The sequence below is a fragment of the Protomyctophum parallelum genome, assembly GCF_964188405.1.
Source record: "Protomyctophum parallelum genome assembly, chromosome: 16".
Classification (NCBI taxonomy): domain Eukaryota; kingdom Metazoa; phylum Chordata; class Actinopteri; order Myctophiformes; family Myctophidae; genus Protomyctophum; species Protomyctophum parallelum.
Window position 1 is genome coordinate 11549467 of NC_139711.1, and position 27150 is coordinate 11576616.

The 27150-nt window shown below is 42.4% G+C and overlaps 2 protein-coding genes across 5 annotated transcripts in view; one reads left to right on the plus strand and one right to left on the minus strand.

The window, feature by feature from the left end:
- Nucleotides 1-14310, plus strand: part of rufy1 (RUN and FYVE domain containing 1) — a 14360-nt gene extending 50 nt beyond the window's left edge. The window contains exons 1-17 of the mRNA XM_083786038.1: nt 1-151; nt 1662-1841; nt 2181-2298; nt 2735-2836; nt 3286-3409; nt 3571-3638; nt 3818-3953; nt 5690-5791; nt 7689-7805; nt 8410-8577; nt 9235-9332; nt 9827-9946; nt 10982-11111; nt 11241-11335; nt 13012-13060; nt 13149-13226; nt 14028-14310. The exon at nt 1-151 is cut by the window's left edge and continues 50 nt beyond it. Of these exons, the coding sequence (XP_083642164.1) occupies nt 97-151; nt 1662-1841; nt 2181-2298; nt 2735-2836; nt 3286-3409; nt 3571-3638; nt 3818-3953; nt 5690-5791; nt 7689-7805; nt 8410-8577; nt 9235-9332; nt 9827-9946; nt 10982-11111; nt 11241-11335; nt 13012-13060; nt 13149-13226; nt 14028-14174 (1887 nt within the window). The 5' untranslated portion in view covers nt 1-96 and the 3' untranslated portion in view covers nt 14175-14310. The remainder of the gene's footprint in view (nt 152-1661; nt 1842-2180; nt 2299-2734; nt 2837-3285; nt 3410-3570; nt 3639-3817; nt 3954-5689; nt 5792-7688; nt 7806-8409; nt 8578-9234; nt 9333-9826; nt 9947-10981; nt 11112-11240; nt 11336-13011; nt 13061-13148; nt 13227-14027) is intronic.
- Nucleotides 14311-16362: 2052 nt separating this feature from the next.
- On the minus strand, nt 16363-26492 carry LOC310873569 (heterogeneous nuclear ribonucleoprotein H-like). 4 transcript variants are annotated; one of them, XR_014570503.1, is made up of 12 exons: nt 26392-26492; nt 24720-24818; nt 24465-24620; nt 23423-23566; nt 22317-22455; nt 21091-21314; nt 20559-20668; nt 19885-20020; nt 19134-19208; nt 18646-18735; nt 16432-17275; nt 16387-16401 (listed from the first exon to the last, which is right to left on the minus strand). XR_014570503.1 is itself a non-coding variant. In XM_083786051.1 (11 exons), the coding sequence occupies exons 2-11, from the start codon at nt 24799-24801 to the stop codon at nt 17175-17177; spliced, it is 1257 nt and encodes a 418-aa protein (XP_083642177.1). In that variant the 5' UTR covers nt 24802-24818; nt 26392-26492; the 3' UTR covers nt 16363-17174. The 4 variants fall into 4 exon arrangements, 3 of the variants coding, with proteins under 3 accessions (XP_083642177.1, XP_083642178.1, XP_083642179.1); XM_083786051.1 differs by having other exon boundaries at nt 16363-17275; XM_083786052.1 differs by having other exon boundaries at nt 16365-17275; nt 21103-21314.
- Between the last annotated feature and the right edge of the window lie 658 nt (nt 26493-27150).

Genomic DNA, 27150 nt, shown 5'->3' on the forward strand with positions numbered 1-27150 from the left:
ATCAGCAGCGGGGTCAGCTACAGCACCGCTGCGCTCAGGAGCAGCACCTCCACCACCGGGTCCACTGCCAGCTCACCCACCGCCGCCGAGAACGACATGGTCATCAACCAGAACCACTCCAGTGCTGCTGCCGAGAATAAAATACTTCCAGGTAAAAGAAGCTAAAAGGATTAACAGTCACTCACTCACTGTGCCATGAGGAAGTTCATTCGTGAAACTACTAACTTGAACTTCCTATCAGCACTGGCGTTTACTGTATGTGTCGAGTGCCTGCCAAGGTGTGTTGGACAATTACTCAACCGACCACCCCAGTACTTGAGTCAGTCAAAGACATACTCCTGGTCAAATATTAGTTAGAAGTAGAACCACTCCACTGCTGATAATAAAAAGTTAGTCTTCAAAGAAGAAGAAGAATGTGGCCGCCACACACATAGCCAAATGCAATTTTATTTATTTATTTTAGGACACCGACACTGAGTCCTAAAATAAAAATGTGGCACTTTGGCTATCTGTGTGTGCAGCCACATTTTTCTTTGAAGACTAAGTTCTAGGACTTGGTGTGCATAGCATCCTCTTGCACAGATAAAGCTGAACTTTTTGCCACCTGCAGTTCATTGTCAGTGAGGAAGTTCATCCATAGAACTGTTTCCTATCACACTTATCTTTGTCACATGTCAGAAGAACACATAACTTCCAGGATCAAATAACTTTTTATGGCACGATGATGATGGTACAGAGGACTATGTATTTTTTTTTCTGTACTGTTTATGGTATTTTTGTGTGCAGTAGGTCATGGCTTAGCCCTGGTCCAAGGCTTACAGCGAGCCTCTCTCTGACGCCTTGTGGAAGTACCTTCCACAGCCCTCTGGTCATATTTCCACTCCCGTGCGCTGTTTTTCTAATACCAGCAAATAAACAAAACGACGAAACTACTCACCGAAACAAAGCCTGCTAGACCTTGGTAAAAGTCTATTCTCGAACCTGGGAAGCGTCTCAGGTCCCCAGTTTCTCTCTAAAATGCACTTTGTGCCATTCTAATAACGCAATGTACCCTGAATTTAAGGACGGTAACGCTATCCTACACTCGCGAACCGCCAGGATCACATTACTGGCGGTTCGCGAGTGTAGGATAGCGCTATGCAGTTAAATTCAGGGTACATTGCGTTATTAAAATGGCACAAAGTGCATTTTAGAGAGAAACTGGGGACCTGTTCCCAGGTTCGAGAATAGACTTTTACCAAGGTCTAGCAGGCTTTGTTTCGGCGAGTGGTTTCGTCGTTTTGTTTATTTGCTGGTATTAGAAAAACAGCGCACGGGAGTGGAAATATGACCAGAGGGCTGTGGAAGGTACTTCCACAAGGCGTCAGAGAGAGGCTCGCTGTAAGCCTTGGACCAGGGCTAGTCATGGCTCACATTGTTTTTGTGCCTCTGTGTTGATAAGTCTTGTTAGTAACAACAGCACACTGATACCAAGTGCCTTATTGTAGGAATTTTGGAACACAGACTTAAAAATCTTTATTACATTTACTTTTATTCCTTTTTATTCAGGTTTTGCCAGCCAACAACATTTCCAGCGATTTTCACTGTCGCAGAAAAAGTGAAATGAATGATCATGTCTTTTTGCACTTGTCTCACCATTCCCGTCCTCCTTTGCTTCACAGTTCTGCCACCCAAGGACCCTGTGTCAATAGAAAGGTCCAACCTTCTCAGTATGATGAAATTAAGCATCAAGGTTTTAATCCAGTCCTCCCTGAGCCTGGGCAGAACCCTGGACTCTGACTACCCACCGCTGCAGCAGTTCTTTGTGGTCCTGGAACACTGCCTCAAACATGGGCTGAAAGGTAGTGTTGTCACAGTCATGATGTTTTAATTGACGATTAATTGTCATAGATTAACAATTATGTTTTTGGCATTGAACATATGAATAACATACAGTACATTTATGTTAGCCTTTTAGGCTTTGTAAACTAAATCTGCACAGGGCAGATATGATAATAAATTTAAATTCGGCATACAAAGAAATGACTGGTGCCAATATTCATAAATAAATAATGTACCATGGCCAAAATAGGCCATATTTAATGATTATTTTCTTGTGGAAGAAATTAATGTATAGCACATCTACAGGCTCACAATGTCGTGATGTGAACTACTGTTTTTCCTCTGTCTGTTGTGCTCAGCAAAGAAGTCCTTCATTGGTCAGAATAAGTCCATCTGGGGACCTCTCGAACTGGTAGAGAGGTTGTGTCCAGAGTCAGCTGATATTGCCACAAGTGCCCGAGATCTTCCTGGCCTTAAGTAAGCCCTTATAAGTCCATTAAACCAGCTTTAAAAGACCAACCTGTAAGGGTTTGAACCGTTTGATTGCAATGTTTTGATGTGCCGTACAGCAAAATACAGCTGTGTGTGACAAAGCAGTGTTGTTGAAGATGTATTTATTTGGCCGTGGATCCCCATCGTAAAATATTTTGTGCCAGTGAACACTACCCCATAAGAGAAGATCTGTGTTTCAAAACATTTTCAAATTGAATCCACATTTTTCATATTTTTCCCACAATTGTTTGAAAATAGCCACTCTACAAGCTCACATATTTTTGAATGACCAAAGTATAAAATATTTTTTTATGCAATATTAAGTTACACATTTTCCTGGGGACCCCCTGGAACCTGCTTAAGGAGCCCTTGGGGTCCCCATATTACGACATTTGACCGATTTGTTGACTTCACTTTCCAGGACTGGTTTGGGCCGGGCGAGGGCGTGGCTACATTTGGCACTCATGCAGAAGAAAGTAGCAGACTACATGAAGGCATTGCTGGACCGCAAGAACCTCCTGGGGTGAGTCGCGAAAGCTCAATGAAGATGTTTTTTAGACAGCATTAGAATTCCTGAAATAACAAGAGCCCCGTTTGACCCCCTAAATTAGGGGTGCAGCAGTTAATTTAACTACCGGTAATCAATTTAATCTATTATCAAAAATTATCTAGATTAATAATCTATCCTTATCTACAAGTTCACAACACTTCACAATGCGACGTGTTATGCCCTTGTAGATCGGCTACTTCTGCATGACATCGTGCAACGATATATATAATTATATAAAAAGAAGATGTATAAAAAAAGTAATTGTTAAGAAGATAATGGATAGTTGCAAACCTCGTCTAAATGCATACGGATGTCATTTATCATATACACATACATAATAACACACGTGTTATTCTCTTTTTTGCCATCTGTTCATGTGTTGTTCATTGCTAGCTGTCCCCTTCTCTCTCTCTCCTCCTCAGTGAGTTCTATGACCCCGGAGCGCTGATGATGGAGGAGGAAGGAATAGTGATGGGGGGCTTGTTGGTGGGTCTCAACGTCATCGATGCCAACCTCTGTATTAAAGGGGAGGACCTGGACTCCCAGGTGAGTGGTGGGGGGGAATGCTTTTATTGTCGCAGTCGCACATAATCTCACTGCAGAAAGGCAGCAATTACCCTTTTATGAAGAAAGCTACGACCCATGCTGCATCCGAGGCTCATGCTAACATACTTCATCTAAGCTGTGTTTCTGTGTGACTTTCTTAGGTGGCGGTCATTGATTTCTCGCTCTACCTGAAAGACCCTGCCAAGTGCAACAGTGACACTCAGAAGGAGTTAGTTCCGTGTTTCACCTGCATTACACTGTCACATAATCAATATACTACACTGTCCTCTTCACTGTAGCTTCCATGAGACAACAGTGCTATGTATTCCATACCTAGTAAACACATGTGTGCTGCAATTGATTGTAAAAACAAAATATTGGGGCAAAAAACCATCCCTGTTTTTCCAGTGACTGCAAGATGACAGCCATATTGGACCAGAAGCACTACATTGAGGAGCTTAATCGTAACCTCAGTGGGACAGTGACAGATCTGCAGGCCAAGATGGATTCTTTAGAGAAGACTAACATCAAACTAGTAGAAGAGGTCAGAGAAAGTGTGTGTGTGTGTGTGTGTGTGTGTGTGTGTGTGTGTGTGTGTGTGTGTGTGTGTGTGTGTGTGTGTGTGTGTGTGTGTGTGTGTGTGTGTGTGTGTGTGTGTGTGTGTGTGTGTGTGTGTGTGTGTGTGTGTGTGTGTGTGTGTGTGTGTGTGTGCACGCACGCGCCCGCTCAACTGAATTGTTTACAGTCTTAACGTATAATAATTGCTCTCTAGTGTTTGTGTTCTATTCTTGTTAGAACATATCCTAACAAGGAATTTCAATAAGTGAAAATAGCAGATCTACAAGCTCACAACGCGTTGCAGAGCAACATGTGCGCTTGTAGATCTATTTTCACTAGTTTGGGTCACGGGGAGACATCAGATTTCTCTTTTGGGTTTTGGGGTAAAAAAGGTTTGGCTGGTCTATACGAACACAATTGGCTGTGTTTGGCGGAGGGAACCCGGGCTGATTTAGGGTGATATTTGTCATCGCACTCCTACAGTATGTGCTGGGGTGGTGCTCTTCATCAGTCTGATGAAGAACGCGTTTCAAATGTTTTCGTTTGGTTTTCTTTAGTACTGTTCTTCGCTTCGTTGGGGGCCATTTTTGTGATGGGCCTAAACATTCTCCCCTGCCTCCCCACACACAGGAATAGTTTTGACGTGGGTTTTGACCAGGGGGGCAGTCAAACAGATATTTCGTGAAGCCACTAAGGAAATCGCGACTTCCTGAAAGTTCATATAATGGCCTGTTGTGGCGCTGTAATTGGGCCCAAAAAAACCCATAGCTCCATAGAGGCCCATGTATTTGGGCCCAACTTCACCTAGACTGTATTACCTTAATAAACATGGTCATGAATACTTTCTGCTTCCAGTCACTAGTTTAAAGTCTCATTTCTCATGTCATAATATTCTTTTTGGAAAATTATGGTCCCATTTATTAAAAGAATGACCATAAAGTCGCGTATGTTCTGAGTGCGTGGCTACCGTTACAGTCTATGAACGGGCGCCACCCCCCGTTCAGTCAAAATAAAAACCAAAGAAGAGTAAGGGGGGAAGTCCCGCCTCGTTGTCTGGGCCAGCCAATGGCCAGCTGGGCCCAAACGGAGCCAGCCAATGGCCAGCTGGGCCCAAACGGATCTAGAAATATGGCGACTTACAGTGCAAGGAATTACAGGCTTCATTTTACGTCCATGTTAGAACCGGGGAACGCTTTGTCCATATTTTTTACAGTCTATGGTTTTGACATATAATCATTTTGGAAATATTAAAATTTCCAAAATTTCACAAGATCAGTATCGGTATCAGCCGATCATGAGAAAAACAATCTATCGGTCCCAAAAAACCTGATCGGAGCATCCCTAGTGTTCTGTGTGCATTTTATTTTGTGTTGTGTACTGTATGTGTTAGGCATTACAATTAGGCATTACATAATTGCAATTGTTTAAAATAATCACAATTGTTTTGCATAATCATTATAATGGTACAATTGTCATATTTTCAAAAAATAGTGGAAATATAAGTATAAAGTTATTCATTTAAGTTTGATTTATTCTCGAAATATTACCGGTAAATGTCATGTATTTAGGTTATTTGTCATATCTGCCCTGCGCAGATAGCTGCCCTGCGCAGCCTATTTTTATGCATATGTTCCACGACAAAAACAATGAAATCGTTAATTAAATTGTGACAGCCCTTATCCGGTGTGTGTGTGCGTGTGTGTGTGTGTGTGTTCTCCTCAGCTGACAGCAGCCACAGACAGAATCAACTCACTACGGGGGGAACATGAACACTTGCAGAAGGAGAACAAGTCTATTTTACAGTCCACTCAGAAGAAGGAAGAGGTCAGCAAGCTGGCAGACACATTCACTCAGTTGTCCGAACAATGACAAATGCATCATGTGGTCTTTGTTTAGCTTGCTTTCGTGTTGAGACACTAACGTTGTTTGTGGACAACAAACCACAGCGGGGTTCCAGCCGCATCCACAGCTAAACCAGTGGTTCTCAACCTGTGGGCCTGTGATTTTGGGGGGTCCCCAGGCGGTGAGGGGACAATTTAAGAACCTTTAAGATACCACATAAGAAAAGAGAAAAGGACTATAATATAAAAACCGGGCAAATTGTCAAATGGTATAAAAAAAGAGGCAGCAAGGGCGAAATCCATCTGAGCCGGCCGACGAGAGGTGCCCGGAAAGCTGGAGTAGCGTTCCGGTCACCTACAGCGTGTTGTCTGTTGGAGTCCTGATCCCGACGGCCTTTGCTGCGTGTCACTCCCCATCTCTCTCCCCATTTACTGTCAGCCTACTGTCCTATCAATAATAAAGGCATAAAAGCCCCCCCCCCCCAAAAAAGGAAAGAGGCAAACATTTTGAAAAATATAATCTACAAGCTCATGGCGTTGTGAGCTTGTATTTTCGCAATATTTATCTGTGGAACCGAGTCAAACTAAATGTAAAGTACTTGTCAGGGTCGGGGGTCCCCAGTTCAAATATGTTATAAATATGTTATTTTGGGGGTCTGGTCACAGCCTGAAACGGTTGAGAACCACTGAGCTAAATTATGGTAGAGCATGACTTCCTACCCAAAATAACCTAAAAGAACTAAAGTGATCATAGTTCCCTCACCCCGCCCCCTCCCCTACTTTCTCTGTAAATCACGCAAATCGATACACAGTATCTTCTATCTCATGTGTTCAAGACGGGTGCAGTACTTAGTTTAGACAGTTTTTGGTTTAGACTAGTCATTGGTTAGACCAGTCATTAGTCCTACAACTACAACCTATCTCAAACCCTCACCCTAAACCTAACCTCCCACGGGGCAGCACACCTAAACCTAACCTTAACCCATGTCTAACCAATGACTAGTCTAAACTAAGTATGCACCCCGTTCAAGACGGATCTGTCCGATATTTTATATTCCATCCTAATTGGCTAACATTGGCTTTAAAAGTTTGCAGGACTTGATGTGCGTCCGCCGTCCGTCCGTCCGTCTGTTACCAGCTAATCTCCGGCACCGTTAACCCGGTCGATGCCAAATTTTGCACATACACTCCCTGGATGCCAACGATGAACCTCTGCCAGAACAGTTATAGCGCCACCACGAGGCCGACTTTGGAAAAACACAGTTTTTGATATTACTCCTCCAGATTCTGTCCAAAAATCCCGCAAATCGTTACACACAATCTCTTTCAAAGTTTGCAGGATTGGCCCGTTTTGAACAAAAAGTCTCAAATCATGAACGGAGCGTGCAATTTATGTGAAATCTTTCACAGACTTTCCTACTAGGCTAGTCACCCTTTTCACATTGGCCTATTATAGCGCCACCAGGAGGCCACAACCTGACCTGCCCTGGTGGAGACCTGTGCGCCGAGGGGCACTTTTTCTAGTTCCACTATGTTTTTGTTGTATATTTTGTATTGTAGTGTTTGTATTCTCTGTATTATATGTATTGCTGATTAAAATTAACTGGGTTCAATGGACCACAATAGAAACAAGTCCCTAGGGCTTTTTGTGTTATACTTTTAGCATAACCTTTCACTGTACTGACTAACTGTACTGTTAATAAGCATTTTAATAAAGTCATTAATCAATCAAGGTTCCCAGTTTGATCCCTGAGTTGGTGTCTAAATGTTTAATGAAATTTAACATTTAAAATGTCATACAGTAGGAACCGCTCAGCATTACAATACAATGTAAGTACACTTAATTGCTGTGTGTATGTGTGTGCATGTGTGCTTTACAGGCCACTTTGCAGGACAACCAGGTGGAGCTGGAGACGTACAAACAGACGCGCCAGGGTCTGGATGAGATGTACAGCGTGGTGTGGAAACAGTACAAGGAGGAGAAACGTGTTCGCCAGGTCAGCCTTGATGCAAACAGCTGTCATAATAACAGCCTACATTCATGGATAACGTTACATTATTAAATAAATAGATCACGGTTTCTCAAACTGTGGTTTGGTACCCATGTTTGGGTTGTGGGCCAATTTGTATGGGTCGCGAGTAAATATCCCTTTATTTACTACGTTTTGGATTTTAATTATTTTTTCTTTTTCTTAAAGAAAACAAATCGGGTTCAGGTTGCTCTCTTGTGTTCAGTTAAAACACAATCAAATAAATGTTGTATCGTCACTTTACACTACAAGTGTAAATGTAAGTGCGTGTTGTGCATGCGTACGCCTGTCACAATAATATAATAATCGCCTAATCGTAAATATTTGTGATAATCGTTTCCACGTTGAAAATATATTTTAAAACAATTGTTTTTGTTGGAAATATCAGGTTTGCAAGTTCACAACGCATCGCGTTGTGTAATGTAATTCTTATTCATAATGTCCCAGTGTTCCAACGACAAAAGTCCCCATTAAATCGTTAACCGCAATTATTTGTTAATAATTAATTGTCATGTAAAAAGTCATAATGGTGACAGCCCTGTGTGTGTGTGTGTGTGTGTGTCTGTCTCAGGAGCTGGAGCGTGAGCTGGAGCTGCAGGTGGGCCTGAAGCAGGAGATGGAGGTGGCCATGAGGCTGCTGGAGAAGGACACTCATGAGAAGCAGGACACGCTGGCTGCCCTTCGGCTGCAGCTGGACCAGGTGAAGAGCCTCAACCTGCAGATGTTCCACAAAGCACAGGTAGGCTGGAATGGAAATGTGTATGACCAATTTCTGGAGATATTTAGACTCGGGAACTTTGTTTATGTCTGAAACAATTCTGTTTTATTTAGAACTTTTTTGACGGTTCACTCTGGCCTGTCTGACAGTGTAGTGCCTAAGTCCTACTCTTGTCATATGGCTGTGTATAGATCAGGCTTAATACGTGCTTATTTTGGAACCGGTGCAGTTAGTTGTGTCTTGTGTGTAACCTTTTTTTAAATGATGTCTGTGTATGCTATGCTGCAAGAACAATGTCCTTAATGCAGAGGCAAGATATTAAGACCTAACATCCCCAAAATTACTAGTTGGCCACACCCCCATCTGAAAATGTGCCAGGGACCCGCCCAGAAGAGACGATTTGTGTAAAGAAAAATATATATATATTCAAAAAATTCAAAACACTGTTCTAAGCCACTGTTTTCAGAAGAAAAAATGTAAGTCGCATACGGCAAACTGGTTCCAGGGGCTCCCCAGCAAAATGAGGAACAGTTTACACGACACTTTGAGAACCACTACCTTAACGGACCAATATAAAATCTGTCCGTCTGTCTAATCTATTGTAGGTATCAATCTGTCTGTCTCATTTATCATACATGTCTGTCTGTCTGTCTGTCTCTAATCTATGTGATTCTTTAGAACTCTGAGCGTGAGGCAGAAAAGAAGACAGAAGAGGCTTTGAGGCTTGAGAATAAAATGAGTGAAATGGAAACGACCATGAAGGAACTTGAGCAGAGGTGTGTGTGTGTGTGTGCATGCGTGCGTGCGTGTGTGATCTCTTTATAGTAACCATGTGAGGAGTGTTGCCAGATTTTGTGAAAGAGAGACACAAACAGGTCTATGAAACCAAGCCCAAAAGAAGCATCTAGGCCACATGAGCACTTACTCATAAACCTACTGTATATGCATCTACAAGCCCACAGTGCAATGTGACTCGTTGTGAGCTTGTAGATCTTCTATTTTTAAACACATCTTGAGGGTCCGTGGACAAATCTTGGGGTTCCGTGGACAAATGCGTACTAATTTGGGGGTCCTTGATATGAAAATGTTTAAGAACCTTTTGTTTTAACAACATTTAACACCCCTGAAAAATGCAACCCGCAACGACTAGTATGAACAAGCAAACTTTACAGCAAAACAAGCCCCCAAAGTCACTTATGATAACCGGACATGGCAACACTGTGTGGGAGTTGTATGTAAATGAATGTCTGTCGTTTGACGTTTGTCACAGGTTACAAGACTCTGAGCAGGAGCGACGGCAGAGCGACCAATCAGACAAAGACATGAGGTCCGAGCTGGAGGGGACTGTAGACGGTCTGCACAAACAGCTGGCCGACCTGGATACGCTAAGGTGAAAGCACACACACACACACACACACACACACACACACACACACACACACCACACACACACACAGACAGGTTAACCCGTTAAGACTCGTCAAGCTTGTATACAGGTATCTGCTATTTTTGAATAGCCAACTTATACAATGACACAGACGCTTTCTGGGTTTAACAGTTAACCTGTTTAAGACCTGAGGCCTGAGACCTGAGGCCTTCAAAAATAGCAGGTAGACAAGCTGTGCTGTGAGCTTGTATATGTGCTATTTTCGAATAGCCAACGCAAAAATCTAAAATGACAGATGCTTTTAAAATGACACAGATGCTTTTCCGGTTTTAACGGGTTATGGTCACTACAGACCGGCAGCCGAATGAAGTCGAGAGATCAGATGCTGAAGTTGCTGAATGCACCTGAGATCCGACACGGCCACTATGGTGCTAAAAATAGCATATGGCTTGGCTTGATGTCTTTTCCCTACAACTTGCGACCCGACGCGCCAGTGTACCCACCGCCCATTCAACAGCAGATGTTCGGCAACAGACGCTTTCCAAGATTTAACGCGGCCGACGGCTATCTTTATGCCTGGGACACACACACACACACACAGGTTCCTGGAATTTGTAGACATCCACAGACTGATGAGCATTATTAAAAACATCACTGTCCTTAGGCCTGTCACAATTATTACATAATTGTCTAATCGCAATTATTCGAGATAATCACAATTATTTCATCAAAATCTCGTTTCCATGTTGAAAAATGTTCATACATTTGCATACATTACTTCGTGATGTGTTTTAACTTGTAAGCTTGTAGATCCGCTATTTAATCAAGTATACAAATAATGAATATGTCAGTGATTTCTTTCTATATTTCATATTTCTGCCCTGTGCATTTTTTTGATTACCAGGCAAACAGAAATGTATTCTTTATTCCTATGTTCAACGCCAAAAACACAATGAAATCGTTAATCGCAATTATTTGTGACAATGAATGGTCAACTTCCATTAGTAATGGTGCCAGCCCACTGTCGGCCCCATGCAGGCTGAGCTTGGAGAGTGAGCTGCTGAGTGAGAAGGAGCAGAGACAGGGCATGCAGAAGGCTCTGCAGAGGGAACAGGATAACAGCGTGGAGCTACGCACGCAACTCCAACAACTACAAGGCCTACATGCAGTCAGTAACACACACACACACACACACACACCCCGTTAATCCAGATGTCTCTCAGCTAAGGGGTCCTTGGCCTGGAAAACGTTGAAATTAGTTGTTGAGCTTGATCGTGTTGTTGTGGTGACGCTGCAGGAGCTGCAGGATCTGAAGGAGGAGAAACGACAGCTTCAGCAGAGGTGTGAGCAGCAGGAACAGGCTCTGCAGGAGATGGGGCTGCACCTCAGCCAGTCAGTATACCTCTCATCTGCACCATCTGTTCAACTCGTTTATTTTTGTCAAATGTCCACATTCGGTCACGATATTGCATTCTGACTTTCAGTAAAGGATCTGGAGAATTAATAGCCTAGATATTGCTGGCGCAGTCTAGTGCAGTGAAGAAGTATGCCCATGTGTTCTTGAGTAAAAGTACGGTACAAAGATCAAAATCAAAATATACTTTAAAGTACCAAAAGTACTCATTGTGCAGAATGTCCCATTTCACAAGTTCAAAAATAATTGAAAAGTTAAAAAAAGTAAAAGAAAGAGCTCAAAATTGTACTTAAGTACAGTACTTGAGTAAATGTACTTGTTACTTTACACCACTGGTGTTCTAGTGTTAATGCTCAGCAGCCATCATTACAACTACTATAGTGAGCTGGCATCAGATCTACAGACCCTCGGTCCAATCTATACCTGAGACCGATTCTAAAAATAATTATTCTAAATCCTAACAGTTTTCTAAAAAAAATCTGTTTCTAAACAGCTAAAGTATAACATAATGCTTAAAACACCAAAAGGGGTTCCTGTCCAGAATGGGTTAAGTGCAGACGAGTGCAGAACACTCACTTTGCTCATTGTAAGTTCCTCCACGTTGTTCTCAGTTTGTGAACCCACTTGATCTGCTGTGTGTGGAGAGTTTGAGACTAAACGAAACGCTCTCCTCTCCAGGGATGCTGTTTTGCAACAGGCCTGGAAACACTGAGCGGAATTGCTCTGTCAGCAAAGGATAATGGAAAATGTATGATTTAGATATTGGAAACGTTTTATTTTATTTGAACTGGATCCTTCCAACATCCTTCTCCTCTTACTCTCCGTTTCTGTCCTTTGAAGTTGGTTTTCCTTGATACCTTTTGCAAAAAATAAATGCTTGCTCAGGGTGGGGTGGGGGCAATATTGGGTTTCTGATCTTGAGACGACAATTACACTTTTACCTTAAAGGACCTATAACATAAAATTCAACTTTTTCAATTTCTTTTGTGTTTTTGGGGCTCCCATATGTGTTTTATATCCCCACAAATAACCAATTTTGAACAATCAGGCTTTCATATCGTATGGGTGCTTTAATGGAAATTGCTCTCAGGAACAGCTCAACTGATATTTTTCCTCATCGTGATGTCATCAACGTCACCCTACTTTGTATAATTCCTCCTCTTCTTCAGTCTTCAGTTCCAAATTTGCATTTCCACTTTGTTTACAATGTCCACCATTGTTGATTTTCCAAGCCGGCATGGAATGGAAACAAGCCTGGTTTTATCTAGCATCAGTATTATAATGACTCAAATATTAAATACTCTGCATGTCAGCACCCCCACCACCTCAGGACATTGTGGTACTGCAGCTAAAACTGCTTTCAAAGTCCAGAACGAAATGACAAGGACTGGTTATATCAGAGTGGTGATTGAGGCTCAAACCATTAGAAATAACTTTGAGGGACATAGACAATATGATATTAAATATTAAAAGCAGTTTTAAAATGCATGTTATTTGCGCTTTAATATACATGAATCTTTTACCATGATTAACTTTAACCCATTGAGTTTAACTATCTCTTTTTCAAGGGGAGACCTGTTATTCAGAAATCTGATTTAATGAAGACATGCAACACATGCAACATTCACGTTTTTTTTAAATTTGTGTCCCAAAGGTCTAAACTAAAGATGGAGGACTTCAAAGAGGTCAATAAAGCCCTGAAGGTAAAGTCTGGAGTATTTCAGAAATGTTACATTTTCATTATGGGGCCAAAACGGCATCCTGTTTCATGTGTGACTCCTCCTTCATCAGGGTCACGCATGGCTGAAAGATGACGAGGCCACACAGTGTAAACACTGCCAAAAAGAGTTCTCCATTGCTCGCAGAAAGGTAACTGTTGTGATCCTAAAATCATCTTCCGCTATCGACGACCTTCTGTTATTTGCGATGCTTGTATATTGTATACTGTATATTTTTGGCAATTAGAAAAATGGTGATGTCAGATGCGGTAGAAACCATATGCACAATGTACATATCTATGTAGATATCTATATGATTGCACAGCTGAAACCAGGACAATTAATATATTGTTTTAAATAATGTTCTAATTCAAGTGGATGGTAGATTGCACACCACGCTACTTTACCAGTGACATTTGTGAACAATATAAATGTAGTGCTTGCCTGCTTGGTGTGGATGGCCCTTAAGAGTGATTCATTATAGTTGTAAGATCATGTAGATACTGGGATGTGGGTCAAGCCTTGGGCAGTAAAATCTGTTGTTCTTGTTTGACCCATGGTTTTACTTTCTACTAGTCTTTCTTGATCGTTTTCGTGGTGCGTTAGTATCACTAAAAGAATATTAGTGTTTCTAGCTGTCTGTATATTCCAGTGACTCAGACCTCTTGGAAGTGACTCACATTTAGTATCCCAAAATAATTACAGAATGGATGGGTGGATTTTCATGGAACTTGACTGAATAATAGTAGTACTGAATGACCGCCAGGCCGACTGCCACGAAGGGATGCACTTAAGTTAAAATGTACGAAATCTCTGCTTGTGTGTCTGTCCCTTGCGTATCTTGCGTACCTCGCCGAGGACTCGGAGTGCTGTACCCGGTTTTTGATGTATTTCATGGGAGTAAGTTCGCACCTCCAGGCATGTTTCAGTATATATGTGTGTGTGTTCCCAGCACCACTGTAGGAACTGTGGAGACATCTACTGCAACAGCTGCTCCAGCAACGAGTTGGCGTTGCCCTCCTACCCTCGGCCTGTACGGGTGTGTGACAACTGCCACTCCCTCTTATTGCAGAGGAGCTCCTCCTCCACCGCATCCTGACAACCACCAGTCCAGCCATAAGCTTTACCCAAGGCAGGGGGTCTTCTCTTCAACAGGGTTTCCTCAGAGAAACTACAGGGGGTCTGCCAAATCTTTGTGTGACGGGGAACTGAAAATAGCCCATCTACAAGCGCTGCGAGGCGTTGTCAGCTTGTAGACCTGCTATTTTTGGAGAGTTGGTGTAGAGGGAGAGAGCAGAGCCAATGGTCGGGTTGACTAAAGGGTTTAAAGGGATATTTCACTTTCAAAATAACCGTGTTAGATTCATCGAAAACACCCGCCTTTGTTTTCATTGAATCTAACATGGTTAAAAATCACACCGTGCAAGACCTACGCTGTAGACGCTATAATTTTTTTGGTTGGCGGAGGTTGCAGAATTTTGGCAGAAGTACCGCTCAAGGAAATTACATTGATGCTTGACAAATCCGTTTACATTCTCCGTCAATGAAACAAGTGTTTTGATTGGTCGTAAAAATATCGTATCCGGGGGAAATACATCTGACGGATGTTCCGGACCGACACTTCCGCCGATAGCGTCTCTGCCTTAGGTTGTGACCAGGCTTTTCTCAGATACGTAAGGCTGGGACCGAGGCTAGGTTCAAATGGAGTTTGAAGTTACAATGGGTTTACATAGGAAGTGGGCGGGGCACCTAATAATGTAAATACTAAATCAAGCAATTAAAAAACTATCTGGGGTGTTCACAAGATAAAACGACCCAAAAAAGATTTTTGAAAGTGAATCCTTTTAAAAGGTTAACTGTGTGAAAATACACATTAACATGAATCCAACATATTAATGGAAAATATAATGTATGTCAAACAAGTTATGAAGCAAGCCATCTATGAAATCTATGGAAAGGTTTAATCTGCAACACAGTTTAATACAATATGTAGTGGGGAGTGGTCTATGCTTAATCTCTCTCAGCCTGAAAAACGTTGAAGACCTCTTAATCCTTGTTCAGACTGATCTACAGTACACTGTTGTCTGCCAAGTGATCACATTGGACTTGTTGTTCAGATGTCGCCAGAAATAGCGGATTTACAAGCTCCACAACACATTGCGATGCAAGCTTGTAGATTGTCTCTGCAAGCGACACCGTTGCACGACTGAAGTCAATCCACATGCTGGTAGGAATGTGGTTCAGTTCTGATTCACAAAAAAATTGTTCATGCCGTTCAGACTTGATAAACTACTGTGGGCTGCCAGTGGGGACAAAGCCCACAAAATCCAGATACTCACCACTCTGATCTCATCTGCGTATTGCTCTTTAACGAATCATCAAATCTTAACAGAGGAAGTAATCTGGCATGTTGTTCCATTTCCTCTCTTGCTGCAAATTTTTGGATCTTTAGGTAAAGTGTATTAATTATGCATTATGAATGTGATTAACTAATGATTTTCTTTGTAGACTGTTATGCCTTGAAGTTGAAACTCCAATAATTTCATTCCAAATGTAATTCTGTGGAGCAGAAGTAGAGTGAGATTTACTTATGATCTTAAATCACAAAGACCCATTGATTCGGTTCATGAGGTCCCTTAACCACGCTTGCAGATCTACAAGCTTGTCGATGGGCTATTTTCAGCAAAGCAGTTTGGTGTAGAGGGAGAAAAGGAGGCGATCAGGTATAGACCTGGCCAACTGAGTATGCATATAGGGTTTAAAGTGCATCGGTTCACCGCTGAGGACCAGTGTAATTGGTTCATCCGGAAATACAGTAAATTCTGATCATATTTGATTAGGTTGAAAGACTGCCTCAGAGAAAAGTCAACTAAGCATGAAGTACTAAAGTCAGCCATTACCAGGGTGTACAGAGGCTTTGTGCATATTTCCCCATTAAAGAAGGTACATAAAATACTAAACTGTACATGACTATAGAATGTTAACACAAGCCAAACTATTTTAGAATGTTTAACTGAATTTTGTGTATAGTGCTAAGAAGCCATTTTATTAACATGTTTCAGACACATTTTCTATCTGGATATTTGATAAAGAGACATTGAATTTATTTGAGCTTCCTGTCATTTGTTCCCCTCCCAAATATGTCCAAAAGAAGTACATACGTATTCCAGAGCAGTTTATTCACTTGTGCACAAAAAGAAAAAAAAATACAAAATGGTAATTGAAACCATTGCAGTAGAAACCTTCATGTGAACAAGATTTATTTCTGTTCATTTCCCCCCAACCCCCCCTCCCCTGTATGTGTATGGTCCCCAACACTGCCCACCCTTCAGCTGCAGGGCCCAAAAGGTCAAAACCTTACCCGAGTGGATTTGGGGTGTTAATACTATTTGATTAAACATTTATTGACATGTTTGCTGAGATAATACTGGATATCAAAGGGATACCAATACTGCTTGGTGGTTTTGAACTACCCAAAAATCTGATCCACTCAGATAAAGGCCTCAACGCTTTGAACTGCTGCAGGAATTTGTACATTTGCCCTTTATGTATCCCTCATAACATAAAACCTGCAATATCCACATTCAGACCCTAAAAAAGAAAACATGATTAAACCATGTGAAGTCTCAAATGTACATTGTTTCTGTAACCCAAAACATAAAAGGGGTTAAACCTTAATGCAGAAAGAATGAAAACGAGGGAGAACCATCCAGAGATTTCAGACATATTTACAATATTCTGTTCATGCACTCAAAAACATTTGACTCTAAATGTAAAAGCTATCAACACAAGATAGTTATTCTCAGAACTGCCAGGTTGCCTGCAGAACGAAAACGAAACAAAAAACAGCACAACTTCTCCAGGTCATGAAACCGCAAGCACACAACTGTGTCGTGTGAGCAATCAAGGAAAAATACGGGAACAGAAACAGCACTTCGACTGCCAAAAACTCTTGTGTCACCAGACGCTCTCATTTCTTCATGAAGACCAGCCATTTAAAAAAACCAAAAAAGACCCCCACACCTGCCTATGTTTATGTGTGACGTACGTTTCAAGTCCAACCAGCAAAACGCAGAGTAAAAAAAATAAACAACAAAAACTACACTCCCCATCCTCCACCGAGTCCATTCATAGAACTTCTACTTCCTCCTCCGCCTCCATTGCTGCCGTAGTAACTGCTCCCCATGCCGCCCTGGTTACCTAACAAGAGAGAGAGAATACACACCATATAGGACCGAGGAGTTCTGTGTACGATAATCACATTCTTTCAAGTCTTTTCTGACAAACAATCCCTGCCCCAGTCTGTGTTTTGGAATGCACCAATACATCATATTTATGCTGTATAGCAAGTTTATACTACAATCAGTGCTGCACGGCCACACAATGGGGCGATTTTGGGCTACCCAGCACTCCCAAAAGAGCAACAGAGCAATAAAGAGTATGAGTTTGGAATGTGACAGGCAATAGAGCGTCACAGTCCAGCCCCCTAACAGGGCCCAGGAAATGATTATCTGTTCCTCAGACATTTCAAAAAGTATTTATTTAAAGACGTTTACGCCGCGGACAAAGCCAACTCTTGTCGTGACAAATCATAACACAATTTGTTGGGCCGAAAAAATAATTAGAAGAAAAAAACTGCAGTTTTTTAGTTTTTCTTTTTTTTTGGCTTCACATGTTTTATTTTAGAAAAGAAAGCTATTTGAAAACCCAAGAGCTAACTGCAACAACAACTGTTTTTTTCCCCAGACTGAGAGACTAGGTGATATCTGTTTATCCTTGAGGTATGTGCCTACAGCAGGGAAGCTGACAATGGTGGTTCTGGAGGCTAAAAACTTGAAGAAGATGGATGTGGGAGGTTTGTCAGGTGAGCCAAGAAGGTTTTTCTTCTTTGTAATTATTTGTTTGGTCCAAAATATTGTGTTTGTTGTCATGACTCGAGTTATCTTTGTCCGCGGCGTAACCGTCTTTAAATAAATACCTTTTGAAATGTCTATGGGAAAAATGCATTGGGAAACATTTCCTGGGCCTGGCGTTGTCATGAAAGGGGGTGGGACTGCGACGCTCTATAGTCTATGATGCAGAAGTGGTGTGTGTGTGGCAAGAATACCCAGACAGACAGTAGGCAGGCTTTAGGATCAGGCTTTCCACAGCTACCCCACAACACAGCAGGCATTGTCTGCAGTTCACAGTTCAAACAGCAGAAGCTCTGAATGTTTTTACAATACAACTAAATATACAATAACTAAACACAAATCTCACTTGAATTGGATTTAAATAAATTACAATTTCATCAGTCGGTGGCCCCCCGGCCAAATACCTTCCGAGGAGTAGAAATATTAATATCAGTGGTTCTCAAAAGTCATATAGCATCATAATAACTAACCACTTTATCCATATTTTATACTTTGGCAACAATAGATAATCTCACAGCTCGTGCATCTGCCATTTTTTGAATACATAATGGTACTCTTCTGGGGTCCTTGGCAGATGGCACAAATGCATATCAGTTTGGAGAACCACCGCTTTAGATTTCCCCATATGGGCCTCGGTAGAGCAGAGCTGATACTCACTGTAGTCGCTGTAGCCTCCCATGCTGCCCTGGCTGCTGTATCCAGAGTATCCAGAGTTCAGCCCACCTCCACTATAGGAAGACTGGTTACCTGGAGGCAGAGAGAAATAGATACAGCGTCACATCGCAGATTTTGCAATCGTAGTGGAGATGAATATGAGACTGCGTAAAGGCTAAGCAAATATGAAAAAATATGGAACTGAGTGGTACATTTAGGCATTTAATCTGGCAGGAGTTAAAAACAGCTGATCTACAAGCTCACAGGGGAGCACGTTTATGATATAGATTATAGAATGCCCAGGGTTGATGTGATTAGACTTAGTAAACTGGACCAGAGTTGCCTCTGTATTTGGACCCCCCGCCCACCAAATCCTCTCCAAAAATATCAGATCTACAAGCTCACATAACACAGCCATTTTTGGCTAATGTTTGTGCCAAGAATATGGATGCTGGGATTCAAGTATTTAATATGGCCTCTGATGAACTCACCCATCATCTGACTGCTGTAAGCTCCATTACTGCCCCCTGCTGTTGAATTCAGGAACAGCTCCACGTAGCGGTGCTCTGAAATGCATAGAATCGGACCCCATGAGGACCCAGCCCAGTGGGTGGGTGCAAGCTACCTCTGTATTTAAACCATTGAGACCAGATTGTACAAATGCCTTCTAAATCACAACACAGGTTTCTGATAAACCTATGTTTCTATATCAATGGTTCGAAAAACTATTTCATGTCAAGGACCCCAAAGATTGGTAATTGGCCGCTGACCCCACCATCTGAAATTATGTTGTTCCAGGGACACCCCCCCCCCCCCCCGATGCAAAGATAAGAGTTAAAAACATTCACTCTGAAAGAATATATATATATATATATATATAGATTTGCGCCACATTTTCACAATAAATAAAAAAGAAAGCAGATCTGCAAGCTCATGCAGATATCTGCTATTTTTCAACAGCTAAAGTTTCAAATCGTAGTTAAAAGCTAAGCCAATTTGGCCCAGGCCGTAGCGTAACGGTCTGGGCACCGGACTGGTAATCCAGTCGCAGTGTGCCGCGGGTTCGACTCCCGGACCCGACACGGCCTTTACTGCATGTCATCCCCCCATCTCTCTCCCGTTTCCTGTCAGCCTACTGTCTGTCCCTTCAAAAATCAATAAAAGGCGTAAGCCGCAAAAAAAATATCTTAAAAAAAAAAAAAAAAAAGCTAAGCCAATTCTAAATGGGTTAAGGAAACTCACGCATGTTGGCCTTGTCCTTGGACATGGCTGCCACTGCATCCTCGTGTGTGGCGAACTCCACGTCAGCCTCCCCGGTCACTCTGCCGTCCGGGCCGATCTCGACGTGAACACGTACCGGGTTCAGTGGAGAGAAGAACTGAGGAACATTGAGAGAGGGAGAAGACAATATTATGAGCTGCGCACAATACTTTTTACAATTAATTGGGTTTCAATGACCCGGCATCTCTCTGCCTGCCTTGGGTAACGTCGACGAGCAGTCTCATCTCTCAAGTTATGGGGAAAATAAAGTCCAATTTTATGGACACGTGCGACCCTCTAGCTCCAATGGGCTTAACACACAAGCTTGCACAGGCAGGTGACACTACGATGTGAGATGAAAGGACCCGAATAGCCGGATGAAGGTGTGAAAAGAGTATGCGCTGGGTGAGCAACTCCATACCAGTGAATGGGAGGGGATTTCTGGTGCTCTCTCCATTATATTTACCGTTATGCCTCAAACATTGAGTGTCTCATACGACCAAGGGGTGGTAGGTCGGACCAACGGTTTGCGCATAATTTCTGTCATTATGAATTAGGCAACCAATCTTTCCTTGTTTTTGGGAACATCTCAAAGTTTATTTGTTCGAGGTTTTAATTGAAATACATCAGTGATATTGGAGAGCAGTGAGTCTTACATTGTAGATGTCCGTCTCGGAGGCTCTGTAAGGCAAACCTCTCATGTGCACACAGTGACCTGTCGTAGTCTGGAAGGATGAGCCACTGTCTCCGTATCTATCAGATCCACCTGCACACAAATACACAAACATAGTAGCGATTACCATTAGCGCTGTAATCGGTGCAACTTGATAATTTAATAAAACTAATCGATTAATAGCCGGTTATCCACTGGAATGCGCAAAAATTGTGCATTTGCTAGCAAAGCGCATCTTTGATTCTCTTAAATGTAGTGTCCGCCAGGTCCACCTACCAAGGTTATTGTAGTTGACTAAAACGAATTGACTAAAATGGTTGTGCCCGAGGCTGAAATAAAAGTAATGGTTGAGATTAAAATTAAAAAAAAAACAAAAAAACATTGTTTACAAAACTATCATAACTCATTAAAAGTGAGCTTTTAAAATCTGCAAACCGCTTGAAATGAAAAAACACTCTCCCCCCTGGCCTTCGGCCTGGTGGAGACAATAATGAAAAATGCAAAACTATAACAACCTTGCCACCCACCTCCGCCTCCATATCCGCCACCTCCTCCTCGACGCATCCGGTCATAGGACCCCCCTCGGCCGCCGCCGCCGCCCATCATGTTGTAGCCGCCACCACCACGGCCTCCAGAGGGCCGGTCGTAGGGGCCGGGTCTCTGCATGCCCATGGGCTTCCTCTGGGGTTCGTAGTGGGTCCGCACCTCAGCGCGGCTGCTCTTGAAGATCTCAATGTACCTGAGAGCATACAGACGCCACAGTGAACACTCCCAGAAGATAGCAATTGCTTCAATAAATGATAAAATTGGGGAGGGGGACATTCAGATACTGTCATGGTGTGGCCCATAGGTAGTGAAAATTAAAATTAAATAAAATTGCAATTGGGACAAATTGTTTTAACATTTACAAAAGGAGACCAAAAAAAGAAACAAGAGACCACATCAGAACTTAAGGGGTCTTGAACGACTTACAAGACTTTTTCTTTATGGTTACCCGTTAAATGATCGATGATATTACGTCCGATTGACTTGAATATACTGCATAGACTAGAGCATGGTCCTGTGTCCCTGCCATGACAGCCATTGGCGTGGTTCTAGAGGAGCAGAGAGGGCTCCTGTAGGCCCTTCTGCAAACAGTCTAAGTTTTACCTGTGTGGCAGTGCATGGGCTCCAGTTCCTCCAAGTGTACAGCGGCCATCTTTAATTGAACACCTGGGAATACTCCTTTCCTATTTGTCAACCTGGACTGACGTTTAGTGCCGAGGTACCATTCATTCTAGACTCCAAAATGTTATAAATACACCAAACGTGCATCAAACTTATATATATATATTTTTTAAGTTGAATGGTGCCAAACCACTAATCCTCCCATTGTGTTATTGTGAGAGTAGTTCGGTCTAAAAATGGCAGTGAGGCTATGTGTTTTTTTTTAAACCGGTATCACAAATGTGTTTGAGTTATGCTCGATTTATATTTGGTTGCACATCGTGTCGCACATAAGAAATAGCCGATCTACACGTCGCTCACAATGCATGCCGGTGCGTTTCCGACCTTGTCGATCTGCTACATCTGATGCATGACACGGCACGTAACAGAGTATAAATCAGGCGTTAACCGATATGAATAATAAATACTATATATACTTTCAGTGATATATGTTTTGTTGCAGATGTCGAAGGTGCACACCAATAAGAAAAATGAACGTTTCCAGCCAACCAACCAACCAACCAACCATCCCCACCTGTGCCCTATTCTTTCCTTGTGTTTCTTTAGAGCCTTTTCAGCTATATCCTGTGAAGCAAACTGCACGAAGGCCTCCCCCGTACTCCTCCCCTGGATGTCCACCGGCAATGTTATCCCATTTGGCACGATTTCCAACCCTTCAACCCAAGGACAGATAACCCCAAGCAGGGGACATATTAAATCACATGCCCAATCACAGAGAGGTTACTTTCGCTAAAGAGAGATATATATAAATATATAGAGAGAAAACTTATGGAGAGAAGAACAAACTCTACATAACATCATCATTTACAAACCAGTTGAAAGTGTTTACCAGTGAGCTGCCATTTGGACGACTTTATTTTGCCGTGTTCTCTAGGGGGCCGTACAATAAGAGGGATGGGAGGAGAGGAAAGTACATGAAAAAGAGAGCACCATAATGAGACATTGGGCTAGAGTTGGTGTGTTGATGAGGAGAGAAGCGAGCAAGGAACCCCACCCCAGTGAGTGACATGAGTTAACATTATTGTCTTCACCCATCGTTTGTTCTGGTCTATAGACGATTAGGATTGCACTGCCATTCTTTTAAATTACTTTTTTCTTATTGCAGGGGCATGTGGAAAATAGGGGTTAATAATATATACAGTATAAAAAGCTAAATTATAAAATGTATTACTAGACTCAGTTTTAATTGTCAAAATGACTTAAATTAAAGAAAACATGATGGAATGTCTGGGACCAAGTATGATTATGAAGTGGAAAGAATGGGGGTGTTTTAATTCTAACTTCCTGCTCTGAGCAGAAGAAAACAAAACACAAAACTGGCATCCATAAAATTTCTCTTCATTTTAGACTTAACCAGCTTCCTTTTCCTGTGTCCTTTCCTCGCCATCACTGACCCAAAAATATCACTTTAAACGAGCCCTCCCCTTCGTTATTTAATTAAGGTCAGAGTTCAGATGACGGCATTTTCTTTCCAGCATCTACAACTTCATTGTTTTACTGCAAAAGCTCTCAGTGGCCACGAGAGGAAGGAAGCAAGAAAAGGAAGGCAGAGACAAATGGGTCATCCTCGGCAGTAAGTAACCTCAACCACGTCCTACAATGACTACGACCTGTTCGTACCTGAGAAGAACTGCACTATCTCCTCCTTGCTGCAGCCGAATGGGAGACCTCTGAGGCGAACAAGCCCATCCCCTGCCGTCTCCGGACAGTTGGGGCCGGTGTGCTTCACCACCCAGTCCATCTCAACGTTGTTGGATTTGAAAACTAGAGCAGGAGATATAAAAACAGTCACTCACAGGCTTTATGCACGTAAACAAGATAGATTGTAGATTTAAGACTTGTTTTATGTCACTTTGAGCCCTAGAATCCATACTCTGGGAAGGACATTGACCGTCTGCTAATTTTGATGAAATAATGTAGAAATTATAAATGACACCATGGCTGTCGTTTTGGATTGATTTTAACTAAATTTAACTAAAGCTTTTAGCTTTCTATGCCTTTATTGATAGATGAACAGTAGACTGAGTAACACCTGCAGCAGATTCCCCTAATTGTCCTCTGCTATAAAAGCCAACCAGCTCAGTGTCATGGCAGACACAGACCCAGCAACATCTCAGTCCCAGCACTATGTCAATACTTGTTTTCAGTTTAACTTAATTTAGTTTAGTTTGGCCTGGGGATGGCCGGCAGTCATACTTTTCGTTATTAGTTAGTTGGTTGTAAGTTAGGGGAGGGGGTAAACAGCTTCGACGTCCCTACAGGGGGGGCCTGGGCCCCCCCTCATTCTCCTGTTTTGGCCGGCATCTTCAGGTCTCCTTTGTTCTCCTGATTTGGTAAAGTACCACTGCAATGTGTTTTGTTTGACATTTTGGTTGCTCACATGTACCCAGTGATTTAATGCTAAGTGGTTAACCTTGTGATTTCGTGATGTCCTTCCTTTATGTTGAGGTCTCCAATTCGAGCCACTTGTTGTTCTTATGTACTTTGTTTGGAGACCGCAACATGATGGGAGAGAGATGGGGATCAGGAGTTGGAACCCAGGGTGTTGCGAGCCCAGACGGCTACACCAGCCACCCGGGCCCTGTGGCCTTTTACAGACCTTTGAAGTCTAAATTAAAGATTTGTGTGAGATTTGCTAATACACGGGTGGCCCTACACTCACCCTCTACATATCGGTGACCCATGGTTTCTCTGTCCTTCTTCGTGGCAATCTTCGTGTCTTCATCGCTCTCCATCTCAACAAATGCCTCTCCGCTGGGCCGGCCCTCTCGCGTGTAGGTAAAATGTATAGCGGTGCCATTGCTGGCGATTTTGCAATCTGTGTTTGAATGAAAGTGTTATTTATTAGAGGAGGTCCAGATCCGGTCCAAACCCTTCAGGTTCTTGAATAACATCAAACAAAGCTGCAGTAACTTACCCGAGAAGAACCTCTGCACTTCGTCTACTGAGCAGGACCATGGAAGACCCCTGATGCGAATCACATTTCCTTCCTCAGACATGATTAGACACTGCAATCCTTTGGAGAAGGAAAACAAAAAGTGCACACAAGATAAGATTTACTGGTAGTGAACATCAAATTATTGACAAATGGCAGTGAATTCTGCTGCATCCTGTAAGATTATTTCTTCAGAAAGCTGGTGGGTGCACTCACTGTACACATCTAACTCCCAACTCCATAATTTGGAATTGGATCTGGCTTTTTCTTGCGTCTTAAAATAACCTACAGGGGTGGAAGTACGTATATTGTTACTGTAATCTGATGGAATGAAAGTGTTGTGGAAGGGAGATATTAGCCGTTCTGCTGTTAAGGCTGCATGATCAACATTATATTCTTTGCCTGTTACTTTTACATCTTCTAAACCCACCTATCCAAGTCAAGTAGCAAAATTGTTTTCCTGGTATAGTATTTATAGGTCTGCAACAACTCTGAGTTTAATTAACACTGAGGAATTTACATCGCAGATTGTATAATCCCAGAGGAGAAGAACGATCAAATTGGGGTCTGCCGGCGGATGGTAAATGATGCATTTATATAGGCACTTTACATAGATTGTGCATTACATTCACACACACACTACACCGATGCCGGAGGAAACCATGCAAAGGCACCAACCTGCACATCGGGAGCAATTAGGGGTTCAGCGTCTTGCTCAAGGACACTTCGACCAACTCTAAGGGAGCCCGGGTTTGAACTGGGAACCTTGCTGTTCCCATCCGGTCACTCTACCCCTGATTCACTGCCACCCCTTGAAGTATTTGAATATTGATTAACAGTATAGTATAGTATTGAAGTATTTATTAACAGTTTGCAGAATTACAGTACATTTCAAGCACACCTCAATACAAAAACTGTTAACAGTGAGTGGACGACCCAATAAAGCACTACACTTGTTTACAAGAGGGTCCACCATGTTCAATTCATCATAACATTTAGAGACTACAAATAGCCAAAGAACAGGAAATCATCATAAAAGGAGTTTAAAGGAGAGTGGGGGGGAAAGGGGTGGGTGGGGGATTCAGATTTTACGGTGATGCATATCAAACCGGGGGGGATTAGTGGTTTATTATTAAAGAAACCAGTGGAAGGGTTGCATTGCATCCACAACCATGCTAATAAATCAAAAATCAACTCTGGGCCTTCAACAGAACGACCTCATTCACAAAGGCGGCAGCTCTAGCCCATAGACTAGTTATCTAGCCTGCCTGCTTCCTTCGACCTGTGGTTCCTTCTGATGACTGATTTCCCGACAATAACTCAGATATCAGAAGGTTTGGCTGACATTTTGCACTTTATCTCGTTTACATTTGATGGCAGAGACGATTCACTTTCACTTTGGCCCAGTATGAAAACCGAGCGCAGACACACGCACGCACAAGACCGCATCCAGACACAGACTCAAGAACAAAGCGGCCTGCGCCATATTATTAGCGTTAGCTTCACGTTAGTAAGATGGAGTCAATGCCAGGCGTACCCGGCGGCCTGCCGCTTGTGTATGAAATTAATGCAAATTGCAATCAATTAATCGATCAAAATGCGAAAACATACACCAAGGTCTTATACAGTTAAAAAATAGTGTGAATAACCTTACCTGATAACTACTCAACGAAGTCGTATCGTTTTCCTATGAAACAGATTTGCGTTCCGCCGATAGATACTGTGCTCGTGCTTGTGCTGCTGCTCACGATTTGGTTGCCAGTTAACGCTTACGCTACAACAACCCTCCCCCTCAACAGTCCAATCATGAAGGGCTTTATCGCCAGACTGCACTGGCCAGTGCCAGTGGCAACAACAGGCAGCCAGCTATGATATTACCATTTATTTAAAACACTGTATATATCCTACACATATATTTGTTTATGTGTGACATAAAACGACGTTTGATATTGGGGGAGGGTAAAAAAGAAACCCTCCCAAATCAAATGAAACCCCCAATTGGAGGTTTTCCTCCAACCTGGCGTCCCTATCTACACAAACGAACGGTCCACGCCCAAGAATGATGACGTCATGTGCCTTGGCTTGGCCACTGCTCCTGCTGGCCCTGTGGCCTTCTCTGGACCTTGTTATGCAGTATGCAGTGATGGAACAAGTAGCTGGCGACTTCGATTTGTAAGACTAGGAGTAGAGTACATACAACATTATTATATATAAAATTAAGTAACTATGTCAAATAATTGTAGTACAGTAAAAAGCACAATATTTAAAATTATACAAATTTGAAGTAAAGTAAACATGTACTTTCAGTTTCCACCACTGGCTCATTACCTCCCTATTTTCTCCCTAGATTGTTGTAATTCGATGTGTTTTTATGAGTGTGTAGATCAGTTATTATAAAATGTTGGCCGATAGG